Source organism: Cibotium barometz, chromosome 9 (assembly GCF_041138505.1).
Source record: "Cibotium barometz isolate CiBa-2024 chromosome 9, ASM4113850v1, whole genome shotgun sequence".
NCBI classification, from domain to species: domain Eukaryota; kingdom Viridiplantae; phylum Streptophyta; class Polypodiopsida; order Cyatheales; family Cibotiaceae; genus Cibotium; species Cibotium barometz.
In genome coordinates, this window is record NC_141054.1 from 44,644,880 (window position 1) to 44,662,577 (window position 17,698).

A 17,698-nucleotide genomic window follows, 5' to 3' on the forward strand; every position below is an offset into this window, starting at 1 on the left:
TCGGTGACAACACTTTGCTTTCTGTCATCGGTGTTGGTAATGTTTCTTTGGGTTCCTTTGCCACCTTACATGATGTTCTGCATGTACCACGAATTTCCAAAAATTTGTTTTCAGTATACAAAGCTTATCAGAAGGGACTTGGTGTGTACTTTGACGATGAGGTCATCGAAGTAATCGATAGGAAGACACTCTCGGTTGTTGCCAATGGAGCCCATGATGGGGGTCTCTACAAGATCACCAATTTTTCTTCCGAGATCCCTCACATTGATTCCCATATTCATCAGCTTTTCTCACATGTTTTGGCTTTGGTTTCTGAGGCAAATACTTCTTTGTGGCATTCTCGCTTTGGTCATGTACCCATTGCTGCCTTATAGAAGTTCCATTCTAAGCAGGTTGTCAGAGGACTACCTCAGCTCGGTCTCTCACACATCTGCTCATCTTGCATGATGGGCACGCATTATCGAGATGCATTTCCAGAGGAGGCCACTCATTGAGCAACTCGAAGACTGGAGCTAATACATGCAAATCTTGCAGGACCTATGGAGGTTGAGTCTCTTGGCGGGGCTTGATATTTTCTTCTTCTTGTGGATGATTTCACTCGCAAGGTTTGGGTATGGTTTTTGGCTTGCAAGTCAGATGCTTTTGCCAATTTCAGGACTTGGATCGCAATGGTGGAAAATCAGTCTGGGGGTAGAGTTTCATTCCTTCGGACTGATAATGGTGGCGAGTTTGTACCATTTAATGACTTCCTTGCTTCGAAGGGCATTCACCAACAGACTTCAGTTCCTTACACTCCTCAGCAGAATGGAGTTGTGGAATGAAAGAACCGGACCGTCAAAGAGATGGCTCGTGCTTTGTTGCATCATGCAGGTCTCCCTCCTGCTTTTTGGGGTGAAGCTGTGGCTACATCAGTTTATCTCATTAACCGCTCTCTCACAAAAGCGGTTGAGGGGATGACTCCGGAGGAGTCCTTTACAGGACACAAGCCTTCTGGATCTCATCTTCGTGTTTTTTGGCTGTGTTGCTTATGTGCATGTCGCAGATAAGAAAAGGACCACATTCGCCCCAAAGTCAAAGAGGATGATCTTCACAGGCCTTCTGTAGCTCATCTTCGTGTTTTTGGCTGTGTTGTTTATGTGCATATCGCAGATAAGAAAAGGACCACACTCGCCCCAAAGTCAAAGAGGATGATCTTCACAGGCCTTTACAGGACACAAGCCTTTTGTATCTCATCTTCGTGTTTTTGGCTGTGTTGCTTATGTGCATGTCGCAGATAAGAAAAGGACCACACTCGCCCCAAAGTCAAAGAGGATGATCTTCACAGGCTACAGTCTGAGATCCAAAGGGTACCGCTTCTGGGATCCGGAGGTTGATGACATCATCATTTCCCGTGATGCTCGATTTGATGAGAGCTTGTTTGGCATTGATTCCTCTCCACGTGATACATCTTCCGACTTTTTGGATGATCCATTTTCGGCAGATGCTAGTGATCTTTTACCTCTTCCACGTCCAGCTCCTCCTCCTCTCCCTGCTGCAACCCCGGTGCCAGCTGCTCCTTTACAGTCACCCGTTCCCATTGCATCAGCTTCTCCCAGTCCCTCTACGAGTCCTGCTTTGACTCTGGGATTACCCTCACCAATGCTTTGACTCTGGGATTACCCTCACCAGTGCTTACCTCATCACCACTTCCAGCAGCATCGAATGAGTCCTCTACTGTAGCTAGATCTTCTTCTTCATGCTTTGAGAGGAAGGGTGGCCTACCTCAGTGGGTTTAGCAACTCTTTAGAGATTTTGGTCTCACTGATGCACACCTCTATAACAAGATCTCTACCACCTCCCTTGGACCTCGCCGTTCATCTCGGGGTTCCACATCTCATCACACAGTGAATTATGCTCTCATGAGTTCTCTCCAGGAGATTGATGAGCCTGAGAATCCAGAGGAGGCTCTTTCACAGCCGCAGTGGCGGCAAGCCATGGAAGCAGAGATGGCCTCTATTGAGAGGAATAACACTTGGTCTTTACGGCCTTTACATCGTCGTGTTATTGGTGTGAAATGGATTTTCAAAGTCAAGTTTCATGCAGATGGTACTTTGGACAAGTACAAAGCCCGCCTTGTTGCACGAGGATATGCTCAAAAGGCAGGTGAAGACTTTGATGAGACATTTGCTCCTACAGCCAGGTATACCACCATTAGGATTGTTTTGGCTCTGGCTGCACACTTCAGATGGCCCGTGTTTCAGATGGATGTCAAATCCGCTTTTCTAAATGGAGATTTAGAAGAGGAAGTTTATGTTGAGCAGCCTCTTGGTTTTGTGATTCAGGGACAGGACACACACATGTTTATCTTTTGCAGAAGGCTCTTTATGGTCTCAAACAGGCACCCCGTGCCTGGTATCAGAAGATTGATGCCTTCTTGTTATCTCTTGGCTTTGAGAGGGTAGATGCTGACAGCAATCTCTATGTGCTTCTTTCTGATGGAGATATTTGTGTCATTGTTTTGTATGTTGATGACCTCATTCTTTCTGGTTCAGATACTAGGTTGGTCACATAGGTTCAGTTCAAGCTTTCAGAGACATTTGAGATGACTGATCTTGGTCTTCTACATTATTTTCTTGGGCTGGAGGTTTGGCAGAAAGATGACTGTATCTTCATTTCTCAACAGAAGTATGTGAGGAAGCTGCTCAGTTGTCAGATTGTACACCACTCTCTTGTCCCATGGATCCCAATGCTAAGTTATCCAAGGAGGATGAAACACCCTTGGTAGATTCCACAAAGTACTGGCAGATTGTTGGCTCATTGCTTTACCTTGCCAACACCGTCCAGACATCTCCTATGCTATGAGTATCCTCAGCCAATTCTCATCAGCCGCTCGAAGGTCTCATTGGGAAGGAGCTTTAAGAGTTCTTCGTTATCTTCGAGGTACTTCAGATTATGGCATCACTTACTCTTGTGGTGGTGATTTGGTTGGCTTCGCAGATTCTGATTGGGCAGGCTGTATTGATACTCGGAGGTCTACATGTGGATATTGCTTCATGCTTGGTTGTGGATTGGTTTCTTGGAACTCTCAAAAGCAGAGCTTCTTCCACCGAGGCTGAGTATAAATCCTACCTTCTCTCCTCTACTGAGGGACTTTGGATTCATCAGATTCTGGAGCATTTGTGCTGTGCCGACACTTCCCCGGTTACTATTTTCTCGGATTCTCAGAGTGCTATTGCTCTAGCACAGAATCTTATGATACGGGGACGATCCAAGCATATTGAAGTGCATTATCATTTTGTACGCGACTGGATCGAGTTGGGCCTATTGTTCTGCCAAGGACAATGTGGCTGATCTCTTCACCAAACCACTTTTGAGAGCTACTATGGAGGTGTTACTTCGACGTGCTGGTATTGGACCGCTCCTCTGGCGCTGAAGAGGAGGTGTTGGATTATATCATCTCCAGAGGGTCTACATCATATTTTTCATGCTTGTATTGGCCATTTATGAGGGCCCTGCATTGGCATATCTTAGCAAAGATTATTCAGCATTTTTCTATCATTTTTTGGTATTTTTAGGCATTTTATGTAGCATTTAATGCTACAACCATGTTGTCGGCCTGCTACAGCTGGCCGACCAGCATCTTGAGGTAGTATATAAGGGCTGGCTCCCTTTCCCTCAGTCCATCTCATTTTTCAGCATTCAGTTGAGGTCATTAGCAGCTGCTACTGCTTCTCATCATTGTATAGCACCTACGGGCTTCCCTCGTGCTCAGATTTCAGCAATAAACATCAGTTTCCAGCATTTATAGGTCTTGTACCTGGGCCCACATCTGTGTTTTATATTTGCTTCACTTTCTTTCACGAAAAGCTTCAAACTTCTCCCTGGAAAGGGGTTTTGTAAACCCATTTGCCACATTGGCATGTGTAGGCACATAGGTCACGGCTCTCTCTTCTGCATGGAGCCTCTCCCTTATATAATGATAATGCACCTCAATGTGCTTCGTCCGTGCATGAAAAACTGGATTCTGCGCCATTGCCAATGCACTTTGACTGTAAGTGAAAATGGTGGTAGAAGATTGCTATCTAATACTAAGATTTGCCAATAGACGGCGGAGCAATACACACTCCACAGTAGCTGTGAATGCTGCCGTTCACTTAGCCTCACAACTAGAAGTGGCCACTGTCGGTTGCTTCTTAATAAGCCATGAAATGCATGAACCCCCAAGAAAGAAACAATTATCATTGGTTGACACTATAGTGTCATAGCATCTTGCGGCCTGCCCAATCCTTGTAAGTGTAGGCGGACAAGCATAAAGAAGATGCATTGCCATAAAACAATACGAATTCCAAAGTGCCTTTAAGGTAACGAAAGACACGCTTCACTGCTTGCCTATGCCTGGTGCCAGGGAAATGCATAAATTTGCTCAACTGTGACATTGTATATTGAATATCAAGACAGGTAGTGCATAGGTAAATAAGGCATCCCACATAAGTGGCAACATCAAATGGCTCGGAAGAGTCCTGAAGTGATAGTCAGAAGCCTAGTTCCATAGGAGTAGAAACAGGTTTGCAATGTGCCATTTGGAACCTTTCTAAGAGTTGCTCAATGTATCTCCGCTGAGATAGCATGATGCCCCCTGAATGGGTATAAACTGAATACCCAAATAGTTTGTAACATCAAATGCATGCTGTAATTCAGCTATGAAAGCTGAAATTTGCCTCTCATCAGGGCTAGTCACGAGTAAATCATCCACATAAAGGTTCAGGGTTATGAAATCATCTCGTTGTCTGCAAACATAGAGGCTACTCTCAATAGGACTATTCTGTTGAAAACGATGAGAGATCAAGTACACATGAATCTTTTGATACCAAGCACGAGGGGCTTGTTTAAGGCCATAAAGTGCTTTACGCAATCCGCATACTTTATGCTCTACACCTTTTTGAACAAAGCCAGGAGGTTGCGATACATAAACCTCCTTCTACAAATCACCATTCACAAAAGCAGTTTTGACATCCAAGTTTCCAACTGATGCACATTCCAACCTTTATGCGCAGCCAATGCAGCAATAGTGCGTATGGTAGTCACATGTGAAGTAGGCGCAAAGTCTCCTTATAGTCAATGCCCTCTCGTTGGGCATGCCCTTTGGTGACTAAACGAGCCTTATAACGATCATTCGAGCCATCAGGCTTGTGTTTCAATTTATACTCCCTTTGTGCCTATGGCATGCTTACCTGCGGGGAAGTCACATAACTCCCATGTAGCATTCTTTTCAATAGAGGCCAACTCTGAACCAGTGTTGCGAGGCGTTTCTGAAACGGGTTTCGCACGTTTTGAAACGTTTCCTAAAAGGTGACTAGACCATGAAGGGGGAAACCTTGGTAAAGGGCCTTGTGGAACATATCGTCTAGCAAGGGAGCTAAGGTATCACATTCATGAGCAATGTGCTCAGCTAGTAATCCCTCATGATCCTTAGCTTTGCTGATCTGAAGTTTGTGTATGGCCTTGGTAACATTGGAGATGGTGAAAAGAGCGGTTGGGGTGGTTCGGGAGTGTTCAGGGGTTAGGGAGAGCTGATTGGTACATTGTATAGGGCCTCTACATAGGTGTGCCAAGTGGCGGGGTCAGTGATAGGTGTGGGCTGCCGATGCTCAAGTAGTCTATGCCATGCTTCATTGTGTAGATGACTAGAATGCCTGTAGAAGAGAGAAATGAATAGATAAGGATTTGCATCATGCTTCAATTGAATGCGAAACTCCCCTTTTTATACAGTGGCATATTACAATCCCTTGCTAATGGGATAACTCAAAACACACTTCCTCCTTTCATACGGGCATTCGACACCTCTATAGATACCATGGGTCATGACTCAGAAGGATTCACTCATAAGTGTGGATATCCATCCCATACAAAGATAACCATTATCAACCGTAGACGTATGAGAAGCAATCATGGTACCAAGTCATCTCCTCTCTAATGCACCAATGGTAGGTCTAAACCTTTGCTCCCTTGGCTCCTAAGCTAATGCTCCACGCACCTACAACTTCTCATATGTAACTGCTTGACTTTGGAATAAAACCCATGCATACAACCATCAAAACCATTTGGACTTGTGTAAAGAAAATAAATAATTGTCTGCATGTAGAAGGACCCAAGATGTGACTGAAGCACCATTCCTGTAACCAAAAGAGGTTATCGATTGTAACATGACTACTATGCGGAAGCGTGCTTAATGATGATTAACGCAAAGCAATAAAGACTAACGCTAATCACATGCTTATGACATAGGGAAGTAGAGAGAAAGAGAAGAGAGAGACTCTTTACCTAACCTACGCCTACTGTATATTATTGAATGAATGAGTAGTTACAATGATTGTCATAGATCCAATGTAGATCTAGATAGATTATGAATGCTATGAATGAACTTATGCTTACTGTTCTCCACTGTGCGTTAATGAAAAACGCTGATTTGGAGATGTACTTGGCTGATCCAAACTGTTAGACTGCATATCCTTTGACTTGGCTCTGCAATCTGTCTTTGAATTATTATGAATGACCCATGACCTGCCTTTATATAATAAAGTGATAGCAAGTCGTAATCAGGTCGGTTTTCACTTTTCAGGCCATAAGAAGTCATCAAAAATGTCATAAAATGTGGTCATATTGTGCCCATAATATGTCCCAACCATTGGTGCATGTCCTGGGCACCTCTGGGCACCTATAGGACCACCAAATTGGCTCCAAACTGCCCATATACGACCTCTAACTTTGCCCTTAAGGCGGCTGTAAGGAATGTGTGCACGTGACATCGATGAAGTTCGAATGAGGAGTCTACGTGGCACCAGATTAATGTGTGCACGGGACATCGATAAAGTTCAAATGAGGAGTGCTGATGATGCAATCCTCGTGCCACACAAATATGTGAACAGCCACATACCAATGGGGGCTGCCATCCTGTCAGATCATCCATTGAAAGTCTGTTGACTAGTAAGTTAGAGAGCCTACCATCAGCCACCTGAGATGCCACAAAGGAGCATTCACACCAGGTTGGCCATGGGTCATTACTGAAGTAGCTACTTACAAGGGAACACCTCTGTAGCGATGGTGGAGGAGTCAAGTTCTACAATAGCTGAGTTGCAGAAAGGAAGCTGGGGCTTGGCTGTTGTAATGATGTTGTCTTACAGAGATAGTGTTGGGGGGCGATGAGAAGGTGATAATTGATCGGAATAGGTGGTTGGAGGAGGTTGTGGCGTGAAGCGATAGTGTTGGGGGGCGATGAGAAGGTGATAATTGATCGGAATAGGTGGTTGGAGGAGGTTGTGGGCAATGTGGAGGGGCGATAGGTCGAGAAGCGGGAGGAGGCGAAGGGGCGGGGGTGTGACGGGGTTGATATGGGCAGAGTAGGGGTAATAAGTAGGGTGGGCGGATAAGCACTATGAGAGGGGTGGGTGATATCTGTGGCAGAGAAGTAGGTGGTGTAGGTAGGTGATAAATGAGAGGAGGTTCCAATTGATTAGGACAACATGGTGTGAAAGGGTGGGGTCCTTGTAGAAAACATAGAGGTCCAGGCTATGGAGGTTGGAATAGCTTCATGATGTGGATGTGTGCATGTAGGAGATTAGGCTTGAGGGAGAAGATATATGGGGCTCAAGCCATGGATGATGGCAGTGAAGCACCAGGGTTGAGAGAGAGAGAGAGAGAGAGAGAGCAGTGTTGTTTCCATACGCCGCACGACAAGATTTCGTACGGAATACCATACGGTACATAGGATTCGACCGTTTCTGCCCGTTGCCGCCTGTGCGCAGTTTTGCCAGTAGCTGTTTTCGATCGTTTTTTGACCGTTTTCTGCCTGTTTTTAGTGGTTTGGATGCCTGTTTTCAGTTGTTTGGATGCCCGTTTTCAACCGTTTAGCCTTGGCTTTTTAGCCTTTCATATGCCATATGCTATAGCCTATAGCCTCTACCTATTTAAGGCTCAAGCCTTCAAGCTCTCAAGCCTTCATGCCTTCAAGCTCAAGTCTCAAGCCTTGGCCCTTCAAGCCATCAAGCTCTAAGCCTCTAAGGCTTAAGCTCTCAAACCTTTGAGCTCTAGAGTCTAACTCTAAGGCTTGAGCTCTCAGGCTTCAAACCTCCAAGCTCTCTAGTCCCCCCCCCCCTCTCTCTCTCTCTCTCTCTCTCTCTCTCTCTCTCTCTCTCTTTGCCCCCCTCTCTATCCTCTATTTTCAAGGCTCCATAATCCATTTCCCAAGCATAAGTTCCACCCTTCTCCCCCCCCTCTATACTTCTCTCTCTCAAGCTGCTCCTCTCTTCATCAATCACAATGACGAGAGACATGAATGAAGCTTTCATATTGCATGCCATCCATGTGTCACAAGCTGCCGGAAGATTAAAATGCTATCGGTGGACATGCAAATATTGCGACAAGTCTTATGTGAGTGGTCTCACTAGGCTTCGGGAGCACATTGCAAAGGTGGGGGGGCAAATGGCACCATGCAAGGAAGTGCATCAAAACATCGCTGATGAGATGTTTAGAGCCATTAGTGGTGTCATCCGCCCAAGTAGGAACTCAAGCGCTCATTATGAGGTCATTTCCCCGCCATGGGATACTTCCTCTGCTGTTGCCTCCGCCTCCGCTTCCACCTCCACAAAGAGGCCAAGGTCCGACCAAGGCACGAGGCAATCTACTTTAGCCGAAGCTAGCAGGGGTTCCATGGGTCCCCTATCACATCTTCGAGAGCGTCAACGTCAAGTGGAGATAGAGATTGCACGCACCGTTATTGAGAGCAATCTCTCCTTTAATGTGCTCGAGGTGGAGCAATGGAAGACAATGGTGAAAGCCATTGCAAATGTGAGCCCGACAGAGGATGGATGGACCGGCGTCTCATACCACGACGCGCACAAAACGACTTGACGAAGAGAGGGAGAGAATTGATAATTCACTAGCACCCGTGCGAGCAGGATGGCCAAGTATCTCTCAGATGGGTGGAGTGATAGAAAGAAGAGGAGAATCATCAACATACTTGTGTCTTCCCCTCTAGGCACATACTTTGTACAAGCGGTGGATTCCGGGAAGAAGGGAAGACAACGGGCCGCTTCATATATTGCCATATCAAGCAAGCCATCATTGAGGTGAGAATCGTGAGGTGTGCCTTGCTTTTTTTCTCTTGAAAGTATGATTATGTTACTTATTTAAATGTTTTGGCATGTATACAATATGATGTAGGTTGGTCCAGAAAATGTCTTGCAAGTCATCACCGACAATGTGTCGAATTGTTGACAAATGGGTCGCTTGTTGGAGAGGGATTATCCCTCCATAGTGTGGATGCTATGTGCATCCCATTGTGTAGACTTGCTCATGGAGGACATGGGCAAGTTGGAGTGGATGAAGACCATCATGCGGCAAGCCACCTCCATTGTCACCTTTTTCACCTCAAAGGTGAAGGTGCTTGCCATGTTCCGTGCATAGGTTTTCGCACCTTTTTTGGGCCGAGGTGCGGAGCATTGTCATTGCCATAACCCCCTTCTATAGGGTTTTGCGCATGACCGACATGGAGGGAGCTACCTTGGGCCTCTTGGTGCACTTCATGTGAGAGGCCACCGTCGGGTTGCGCGCTTGTTCTTCCCTCGATGAGGACAAGCGTGAAGATCTTTTGCACATTGTGGATAGGAGATGGAGGTGGATGCGGCGACCTATCCATGGTCTTGCCGCCTTGTTACATCCGGCCTACAAATCACCCGTCCTCTTCACCGACATTGAATTGCTAGAGGACCGCGATGCCTTCTTGCCTAAGGCATTGCTAGAGGAGTTTCATGGGAAGTTCCTAGAGGAGCTCATTAGCTACAATGACCAGAGGGGGGGAGATGCACTTGCATCACTGCATGCTTGGAAAAGGGAGTATCTTGTGAAACTCCTTTTTTGGTGGGAGACATTTGGCTACACGCTCAGCCGCCTCCAAAAGGTGGCTTTGAGACTCTTGGCTCAAGATTGCGCTTCAGGTGCATGTGAGAGGAATTGGAGCACCTACTCTCTCATAAACACGAAGCTCCGCAATCGCTTGAGTACACGACAGTTAGAGCGGCTAGTGCATTGCTGCACTAACTTGTGCATGCTGCGTGCCATGCACAAGATGGACTTGGCTAGACAGATATAACTTATAAGTTTACAACTAATGATCACTTAAAAGCTAAACTTAAGTTCTAAACTTCTAACTTTTTGCTTTTTGAGTTTTGTTTGATAATAAGTGTGTTAATGCGCATTATCGCTTGTAGGTCAATGTGGATGAGTTCAAGCTCACAAGTGACTCTCTCAAGAGTGTCCACAAGAAGGTAGATGAGGAGGAGAGACTATATGCGGAGCTCTATGCAGAGCTCGAGGAGATTGATCGACGAGTTTCTTGTACTCGTCGTGGGCATGCAATAACTTGACCTGGTAGTAGAGGAGTGCGAGTAGCGCGACGCGGATGCACCTTTCGTCTCGGCTCGAGTGGCATAGCGCAAACCTACACACGATGAGGTTCCGGTAGTTCTTCGTGCGCTCTTGCAAATGAGGATGCTCCGATTGCCTTGTCATAGGCCATTAGAGAGCCCAAGTTTGATGACAAGGGCAACATCCTTAGCGAGGGTGACTTCTGCGAACGCTCCGATGGGCACTCTTCTGATGGAGATGATCCTAGCGAAAACTCTGATTTTGATAGTGATCACTTTTCCATCTAGCCTCCTCCATTCACAGGCACTAGTGACACACCAAGTGCTTCAGACACTGATATGTCTTGCATTGCATCTGACAGACAGAATGCATCATGGTATTTTGATAGTGGTGCTTCGAGCCACATCACTTCATGCAAAGATGTATTTCAGCACTTGGTTTATGCTTCAAATGGCCGCACTGTATCATGTGCAGATCATACCACATATCCAATAAAGGGAATTGGTAATGTCATACTTATTGCAGCCAATGGTGCCAACATATGTATGAAAAATGTATTGTATGTTCCAGGAATAAAGAAAAATCTGCTCTCCGTCTCAGCCATAAACGACCAAGGTTTAAAGGTTGAATTTGAAGATGGGAAGTGTTTGGTAAAAGACCCATCAAAGGGTTATGAAATAGTCACTTCTGGAACACGATACAAAGGCTTGTATAAGCTGGACAGCTATGACAAGCGCACTTATGATGTAAATACAGTGGCTGCCCACACTCCTGCTATGCATGATGCAGAGCTATGGCATGCTCGTTTTGGGCATGTAAATTTTCAGAGTTTGATGCTTTTGCAGAAGCATCATATGGTTGATAATATGCCGCCTCTTGAGTCTCCGCCAAGACATGTATGTGAGGGGTGTATTTTGGGAAAGATGCAACGGAAACCATTCCCCAAAGATGGAGCTGTTAGAGCTGAAAGTAAATTACAGCTCATACATAGTGATGCATGTGGTCCAATGCGGACACCATCCATAGGGGGGCATCTTTACTTTGTCACATTCATTGATGACTACTCCAGGTTTGCTTGGGCTTACCCTTTGAAAGCAAAAGCAGATGTGTTTACATGCTTTCGACACTTTGTAGCAATGGCTGAAAATATGTGTGCATGTAAAGTCCAAACACTCCGCTCCGATAGAGGTGGAGAATACATGTCAAATGCATTCAATGATTATATGCTTCAAAAGGGCATCAAACACCAATGTATAGTGTCTTATACACCGCAACAGAATGGTGTAGCTGAAAGGAAAAATAGATCTCTCATGGAGATGGCAAGATGCATGGTGAAAGCACAAAAGTTGCCTCACAAATTTTGGATGGAAGCTATAATGTGTGCAACTCATGTGTTGAATAGGTGTCCAACAAAAGCTTTGAATACCATAACACCATTTGAGGCTTGGTATAGCCGAAAGCCAACGGTGGATTATATGCGTACATTTGGGTGTTTGGCATATGCACATGTGCCAGAACAACTCCGAACAAAGCTTGATGACAAAGCAATTAAATGCATTTTTGTGGGCTACAGCAATGAAAGCAAAGGATACCGTCTTTATAATCCAACTACACGAAGGATTTTTGTGAGTAGAGATGTGGTATTTGCTGAAAATTCAGAACAGCCCATGGTCAGCTTGTATAAAAGCAATGATACAGGCTTACAGGACATGTTTGATGAAGGGGGGATTCAGATCAGCCAGCCCCTACACAAGAAAATCCACATGTAGAACATGTGGACCAGCCAGCCATTCAACCCCCTTCTATGGAAGAAGTGGAAGATCTTGTCAGGGAAGAGCAAACAGCCATAGACACAGCCAGGTCAGTGCCAAGATGGTTGCTGAAAACTTTGCAAGAAAGCAAACTTGCAGCTCCACTCACAGGTAGAACAAGGGCTAGTTCCAGCCATGCTTTGAATGTACATCGTGGGGAGTCTGCATTCGCAATGGGTGGTCTCTTTGATTCAGAAGAGCCTTTTTCTTATGAAGAAGCACATGAGAATGAGCATTGGTTGCAAGCTATGCAAGTTGAAATTTCTTCTATCATGAAGAACAATACATGGGATCTTGTGGAATTGCCTAAAGGCAAGCATGTAATTGGAACAAAGTGGGTGTACAAAGTCAAAAGAAAGTCTGATGGTACTATTGACAGGTACAAAGCAAGACTTGTGGCTAAAGGCTACTCCCAGAAAAAGGGAATAGATTATGAAGAGACTTTTGCTCCTACTTCGAGAATGACCACAATAAGATCAGTGATTGCATTGGCTGCCCATAAAGGATGGAAAGTGCATCAATTGGACATCAAAACTGCATTCTTAAATGGGGATTTACAGGAGGAAGTATATGTAAATCAGCCCATTGGTTTTGTAGTTCTTGGTGAGGAACATAAAGTATGCAGGTTGCACAAAGCATTGTATTGGTTAAAACAAGCTCCAAGAGCTTGGTATGATAAGATACATGCTCATCTAACCAGCCAAGGTTATGAGAATAGTCCAGCTGAAAGCACATTGTATGTGAAGAAAACCGATGCCGATATTCTCAGTCATCTTGTATGTAGATGACATGCTCATTACAGGTACAAGCAAAGCACAAATTTCAGATTTCAAAGCTGATTTGAAAGCTGAATTTGATATGTCAGATTTGGGGCCTTTACACTACTATCTCGGCATACAGTTTATGCATACAGATGATGGCATTGTTATGCAGCAAACTAAGTACATAAAAAGTTTGCTAAAAAGGTTTCACATGGATGAATGTAAGCCCATTTCTACTCCGGTAGAACCAGGTGTACGGCTTACTATGCATGATATTGGAGAGCCTTTTGAGGCCGGCATTTACAGCCAGGTAGTGGGATGCCTCATTTACTTGTGTAACACGAGGCCAGACATATCTTTTGGGGTGTCTTTGTTGAGCAAATTCATGCACAGCCCAGGCACAAAGCATTGGCAAGCAGTCAAATGCATTTTTCGTTATCTTTAAGGGTACCCTGGATCTTGGTTTATTCTATCCCAGGGGAGGCAGCTTGCAGCTTTATGCATACAGTGATTCAGATTGGACTGGTGATTATGATACCAGGCAATCCACCAGTGGGAATTGTTTTTTTCTTGGCAGTTCATGCATATCTTGGTTGAGTAAAAAGCAACCCACTGTTGCTACATCTACTTGTGAGGCTAAGTACAGGGCAGTCTTTACAGCTACAGTAGATTGTGTATGGTTGAGGAGACTATTGGCTGATCTTCGTAAGTGTCAGCAGACACCCACCACCATTCTCACTGATAGCTAGAGTGCTATGGCCGTGGCACGAAATCCGGTATTTCATGCACGTACCAAGCACATAGAGATTCATTATCACTATGTCAGAGAAAGGCTACATGCAGGAGAGATCAGTTTATCTTATTGCCCTACACAGGATAATGTTGCAGATCTATTCACAAAGGCTTTACCTCGAGAAAACTTTGAAGCTTTCCGCAAAGCTTTGGGCTTACTCTCATACAGAGAGTGATCTGCTATCTTGTACAGGTTCACACTTCCACTACAGGGGAGATTTGTAGGCATATGCTCACTTATGGTAGTGCTATGTGTGAACAGGGCTTAACCAAGGGCACTTTTTCCCATCTGGTTTTTCCCCTTGGACATCAAGTGTGAAAGGACACTATTTTGTACTTCTATATTATATGGATGTGGCACACATGCAAGGGTTGACTTGCATTTTGTGGATACCACACTTTTGGCTCTCTCTCTCTCTCTCTCTCTCTCTCATTTCTTTGTGTGAGCTTCTCTACCCTACACCTAACCCTAATGTGCAGGTTTGTGTGTGTGAGTGTGTGAGTCCAACACCCAACAGTAGAGTGCTGTTTGCATAGATCCACTTGGGAAGGAGACCTAGGCTGAATCATGCAAAAGGGTAGTAAGTTGAGATGTGACAGGCAAGAAGCACGAAGTGTGAAGTGTGGAGAGATGTTGGTAGAGCTGATCTGGGTACACGTTATCAAGATTGTGATGGAAGTGTATTTGAGTGCAATATGTGGGGAAAATACTGGAAATGGATTGTGTAGCTGGCCCCAAGAGGGCGGGGGTAATGAAGTCATGGATGTGTCAGGCTAAGGTCGGGGATCCCATCAAATAGTCTACTGTGCTGGAGTTTCTACTGCCTAAAGAGGGCCATCTAGCTATTCTGTTATATATAATGAGCCCATGTGTATCCCCAACTCCAGGAGATATATGCCAAATGAAGTGACATGGCCTGTGTCGTGTGACACACCGTGTGTCCCCATGTCCTCTGTGTTGAGCTCATGTAATAGAATGGGGTCCTCAAAATCAAAGAGTTGGACCTGCATGCTGTGTCTGTGCGTTGAATCAATTATCACCCAGGAGGAGGATTTCCCCAAGTCTAGAAATTTCAGTGATGTCAGCAAACAGAGACAAGGATGGGGAATGCTGCCCACTTTTCATGGAGCTCTATGCATATGCAGATGTCCTTGGGAAAAGTACCATACTGCGATGTGGACCAATCAAGCGCCTGGAAGTGACAGCCTCATCCACATGTATCTAGCCTCCTCATCTCTCCTAGCCACTGTGAAAGTGGTGCAGAGGTGTGGTCTAAATAGGGCTGCAACTCCTGACCCCAGTACTCCTCCACATGTCCTAGTCTCTCCCCTCTATACTCGTATACTGACTCCCACTCATAGCCTGTGACTTATGGCAGCCCCCTTTCCAGCCTCTAGTGTGTTTGTGTGAAAAATAATATGCCTCCCTGTGAGGGTCTCCACAAGCCAGGTGGTTGCTGACTGAAGTCCCATTACAGTTCCAAGTGGCTATTTTCAGCTCCAAGATCCAGTGCGCCGTTTAGAGCGGTGATGAGGCATGACTCTATCATTGAGACAAGTGGCCCATTTCCTTTCTCTACAAGCTTCATGTACCTGCACCATTCCAAGCTTCCTTTGCCCCTACTTGTAAGGGGGTAAGATCATCTCCGATATAGACCTTGTTACTTCTCAGTGCTGCTTTCTTATTCTTGAAAGCCTGATGTGAAGGGCCTATGGGACCAATTACAAATAATAGACCAGAGGAGGTCACATAGACAAGCAATGTGTGTGTGTGTGTGTGTGTGTGTGTGTGTGTGAGAGAGAGAGAGAGAGAGAGAGAGAGAGAGAGAGAGAGAGAGAGAGCTCAACTACTTATTTTTGCTTCTTGTGGCCATGCGTTTAGGACCTCCTAGCTTTGGAGGAAAGTATTGGCTATGTATGCACGGGCTTAGAAAAAGATGCGATTTCAAGGTGTTTAAAGAGTGAAAAATACTACGTTACAAACAATGGTGCCCCCAACCCTATTTCACAAGACATTGAAGTCAAATGCAGCATATGCCAGGTAAAGGCTTCTATTCTGGGAATGCTCATGAGAGCTCTTATTTACTACTCAGCTATGGCTTAGATGTTAACCTCTTTTGTAGGAGGATTTTGAGGAAGGCATTGAGCTGGGTATACTTCAATGTGGTCACAATCACCACTTTTCTTGCATTGAGCAGTGGCTTCAGCGAAAGAACGAGTGCCCAATTTGCAAGGCAACTGCTTCTTGGAGACATGCAATTTAACAGTGCATGAAACGAGTGATATTATGCTTGTGCAATCTTGATTCTCTGTATTTTGAAATGCCACCCCTTCCTCCCTCCTGTGTGTTACCCTCCATTGCCCCCTGTATTGAAGGTAAATGTTGTAACGCCTGGCTTTCTTAAACTTCTATGATTTTATGCAATAATCAGGCCCGAAGTACATGCGAAAGTATAGGCCAACATAATACAAACGGTGCTACGTATTTTGAGATATTGCATAGACAGCAAGGATTGAAGCAGTCTATTTTATAGCCTCCATATGGCTTTTACATTTTGCTCATCAATCGTTCAATCAAATTGACGCATTTGATCATCTTTAAACAAGGATTGTGTAATGGAAACATTTACATAAACGTGCAGGTTCCTTTACCGCCTTGCGGCTCAAGATTCCACCTCATCCGGCCTTCTTCAAAGAAGTTTACCAATTCTTATTAAGGTGATGATCCATAAGGCACCATTGTTGCCACTTCTTTCAACTCCTCTTGCTTCAATGTGTTCTTCGCTTTGATTGGCTTAAGAGAGTTGCACCCTATATCCCTTTGAGGGAACCATAAGCCTGAAACCCTTTCTGTGACTAGTTTCTTAGGTATCTACGTTTTCTGTAGGACTAAGGGTATCCGAATCTGTTCAGTTTCTTCAACCCCCCATGCCCCATTTTAGTCCTCCCCACTAGGAGCATGACTTGCTGAAGTTTGACGTAGTTGGATTGGAAGCTCCTTTATCATTAGATTGGATTGGATTGTGGTAGAAGATTTGATGACACCATCTACAAAGAGCTGCACTTAAGAGGATGTTGAACTTCCTTAAAATGGAGATGTTTAAAAAGTTCAATCCAGTAATTCATCGTTGGATGACATCAGTAAGTTAGCAAGTAGCATACTTCAACCTTTTAATTATCCCGAGTATCTATATGAATTCAAGCTTGTTCTAAAAGAAGCTGATCATTGTCTTCCATTGCTTCTGTAAAGACAATGATATTACATGGAGAGAGGGCCTCAGTATCAAGAATCACGGGTTGTGACAGATCATTCCATGTTAAATTAAAGCCTTTGTTTCCACACATCAGTTGAACGGGCTTCCCTCTCCATGATGGACTTCATAATTGGAGCCACCACTAACTCTCTTGAGGTAACCCTACCCTCTATGTTACCAAAAGTCATTATATCATGCCCCCAATTATGTCTTTCTATTGGTCTCCCAAAAATAGAACTCATGGTTTCAGACAGCAATAATGCAATTTAGAAGCTAGAGCTAGCTCTAATCACTGCCTTTTTGTGACACCATCACACACATGATATTCTTGCAAGAAGGCTTATTCTTGCAAGAAGGCTTCATGTCTTTGCTCCATTGGTGATGACCCGTACAAGCCTGAAAATATAGCATTTATAATTGCTCAAATGTTAATCAGAGCTATGCCCTTGTATCTTTTTTCTTTAGCTTCATACACAAAAGTGAAGATTTAAATCTTCAAAAATCAACATAGGAAAGGTCATATTTGATGTTTCATCACCATATAACATGTCGATCAGATTGCTTTCTTGGATTGTGCCTTGTTCAACCACGTGGAGTTATTATTTAAGCATGGGTTTTAATTGAGTTGGAATTTGATAGCTATTCACCTTTTGTATGGTATCTCTTCAATTACTCCCGT

The 17,698-nt window shown here is 44.6% G+C and overlaps 1 protein-coding gene across 2 annotated transcripts in view; it reads left to right on the forward strand.

Moving 5' to 3' along the window:
* The window catches only part of LOC147635616 (uncharacterized), a 30,489-nt gene extending 14,168 nt beyond the window's left edge, over positions 1-16,321 (forward strand). For both annotated transcript variants that reach the window (XM_086802989.1, XM_086802990.1), the window contains 2 exons: positions 15,648-15,806; positions 15,889-16,321. In XM_086802989.1, the coding sequence (XP_086659115.1) occupies positions 15,648-15,806; positions 15,889-16,029 (300 nt within the window). In that variant the 3' untranslated portion in view covers positions 16,030-16,321. The remainder of the gene's footprint in view (positions 1-15,647; positions 15,807-15,888) is intronic.
* The last annotated feature ends 1,377 nt before the right edge of the window (positions 16,322-17,698 follow it).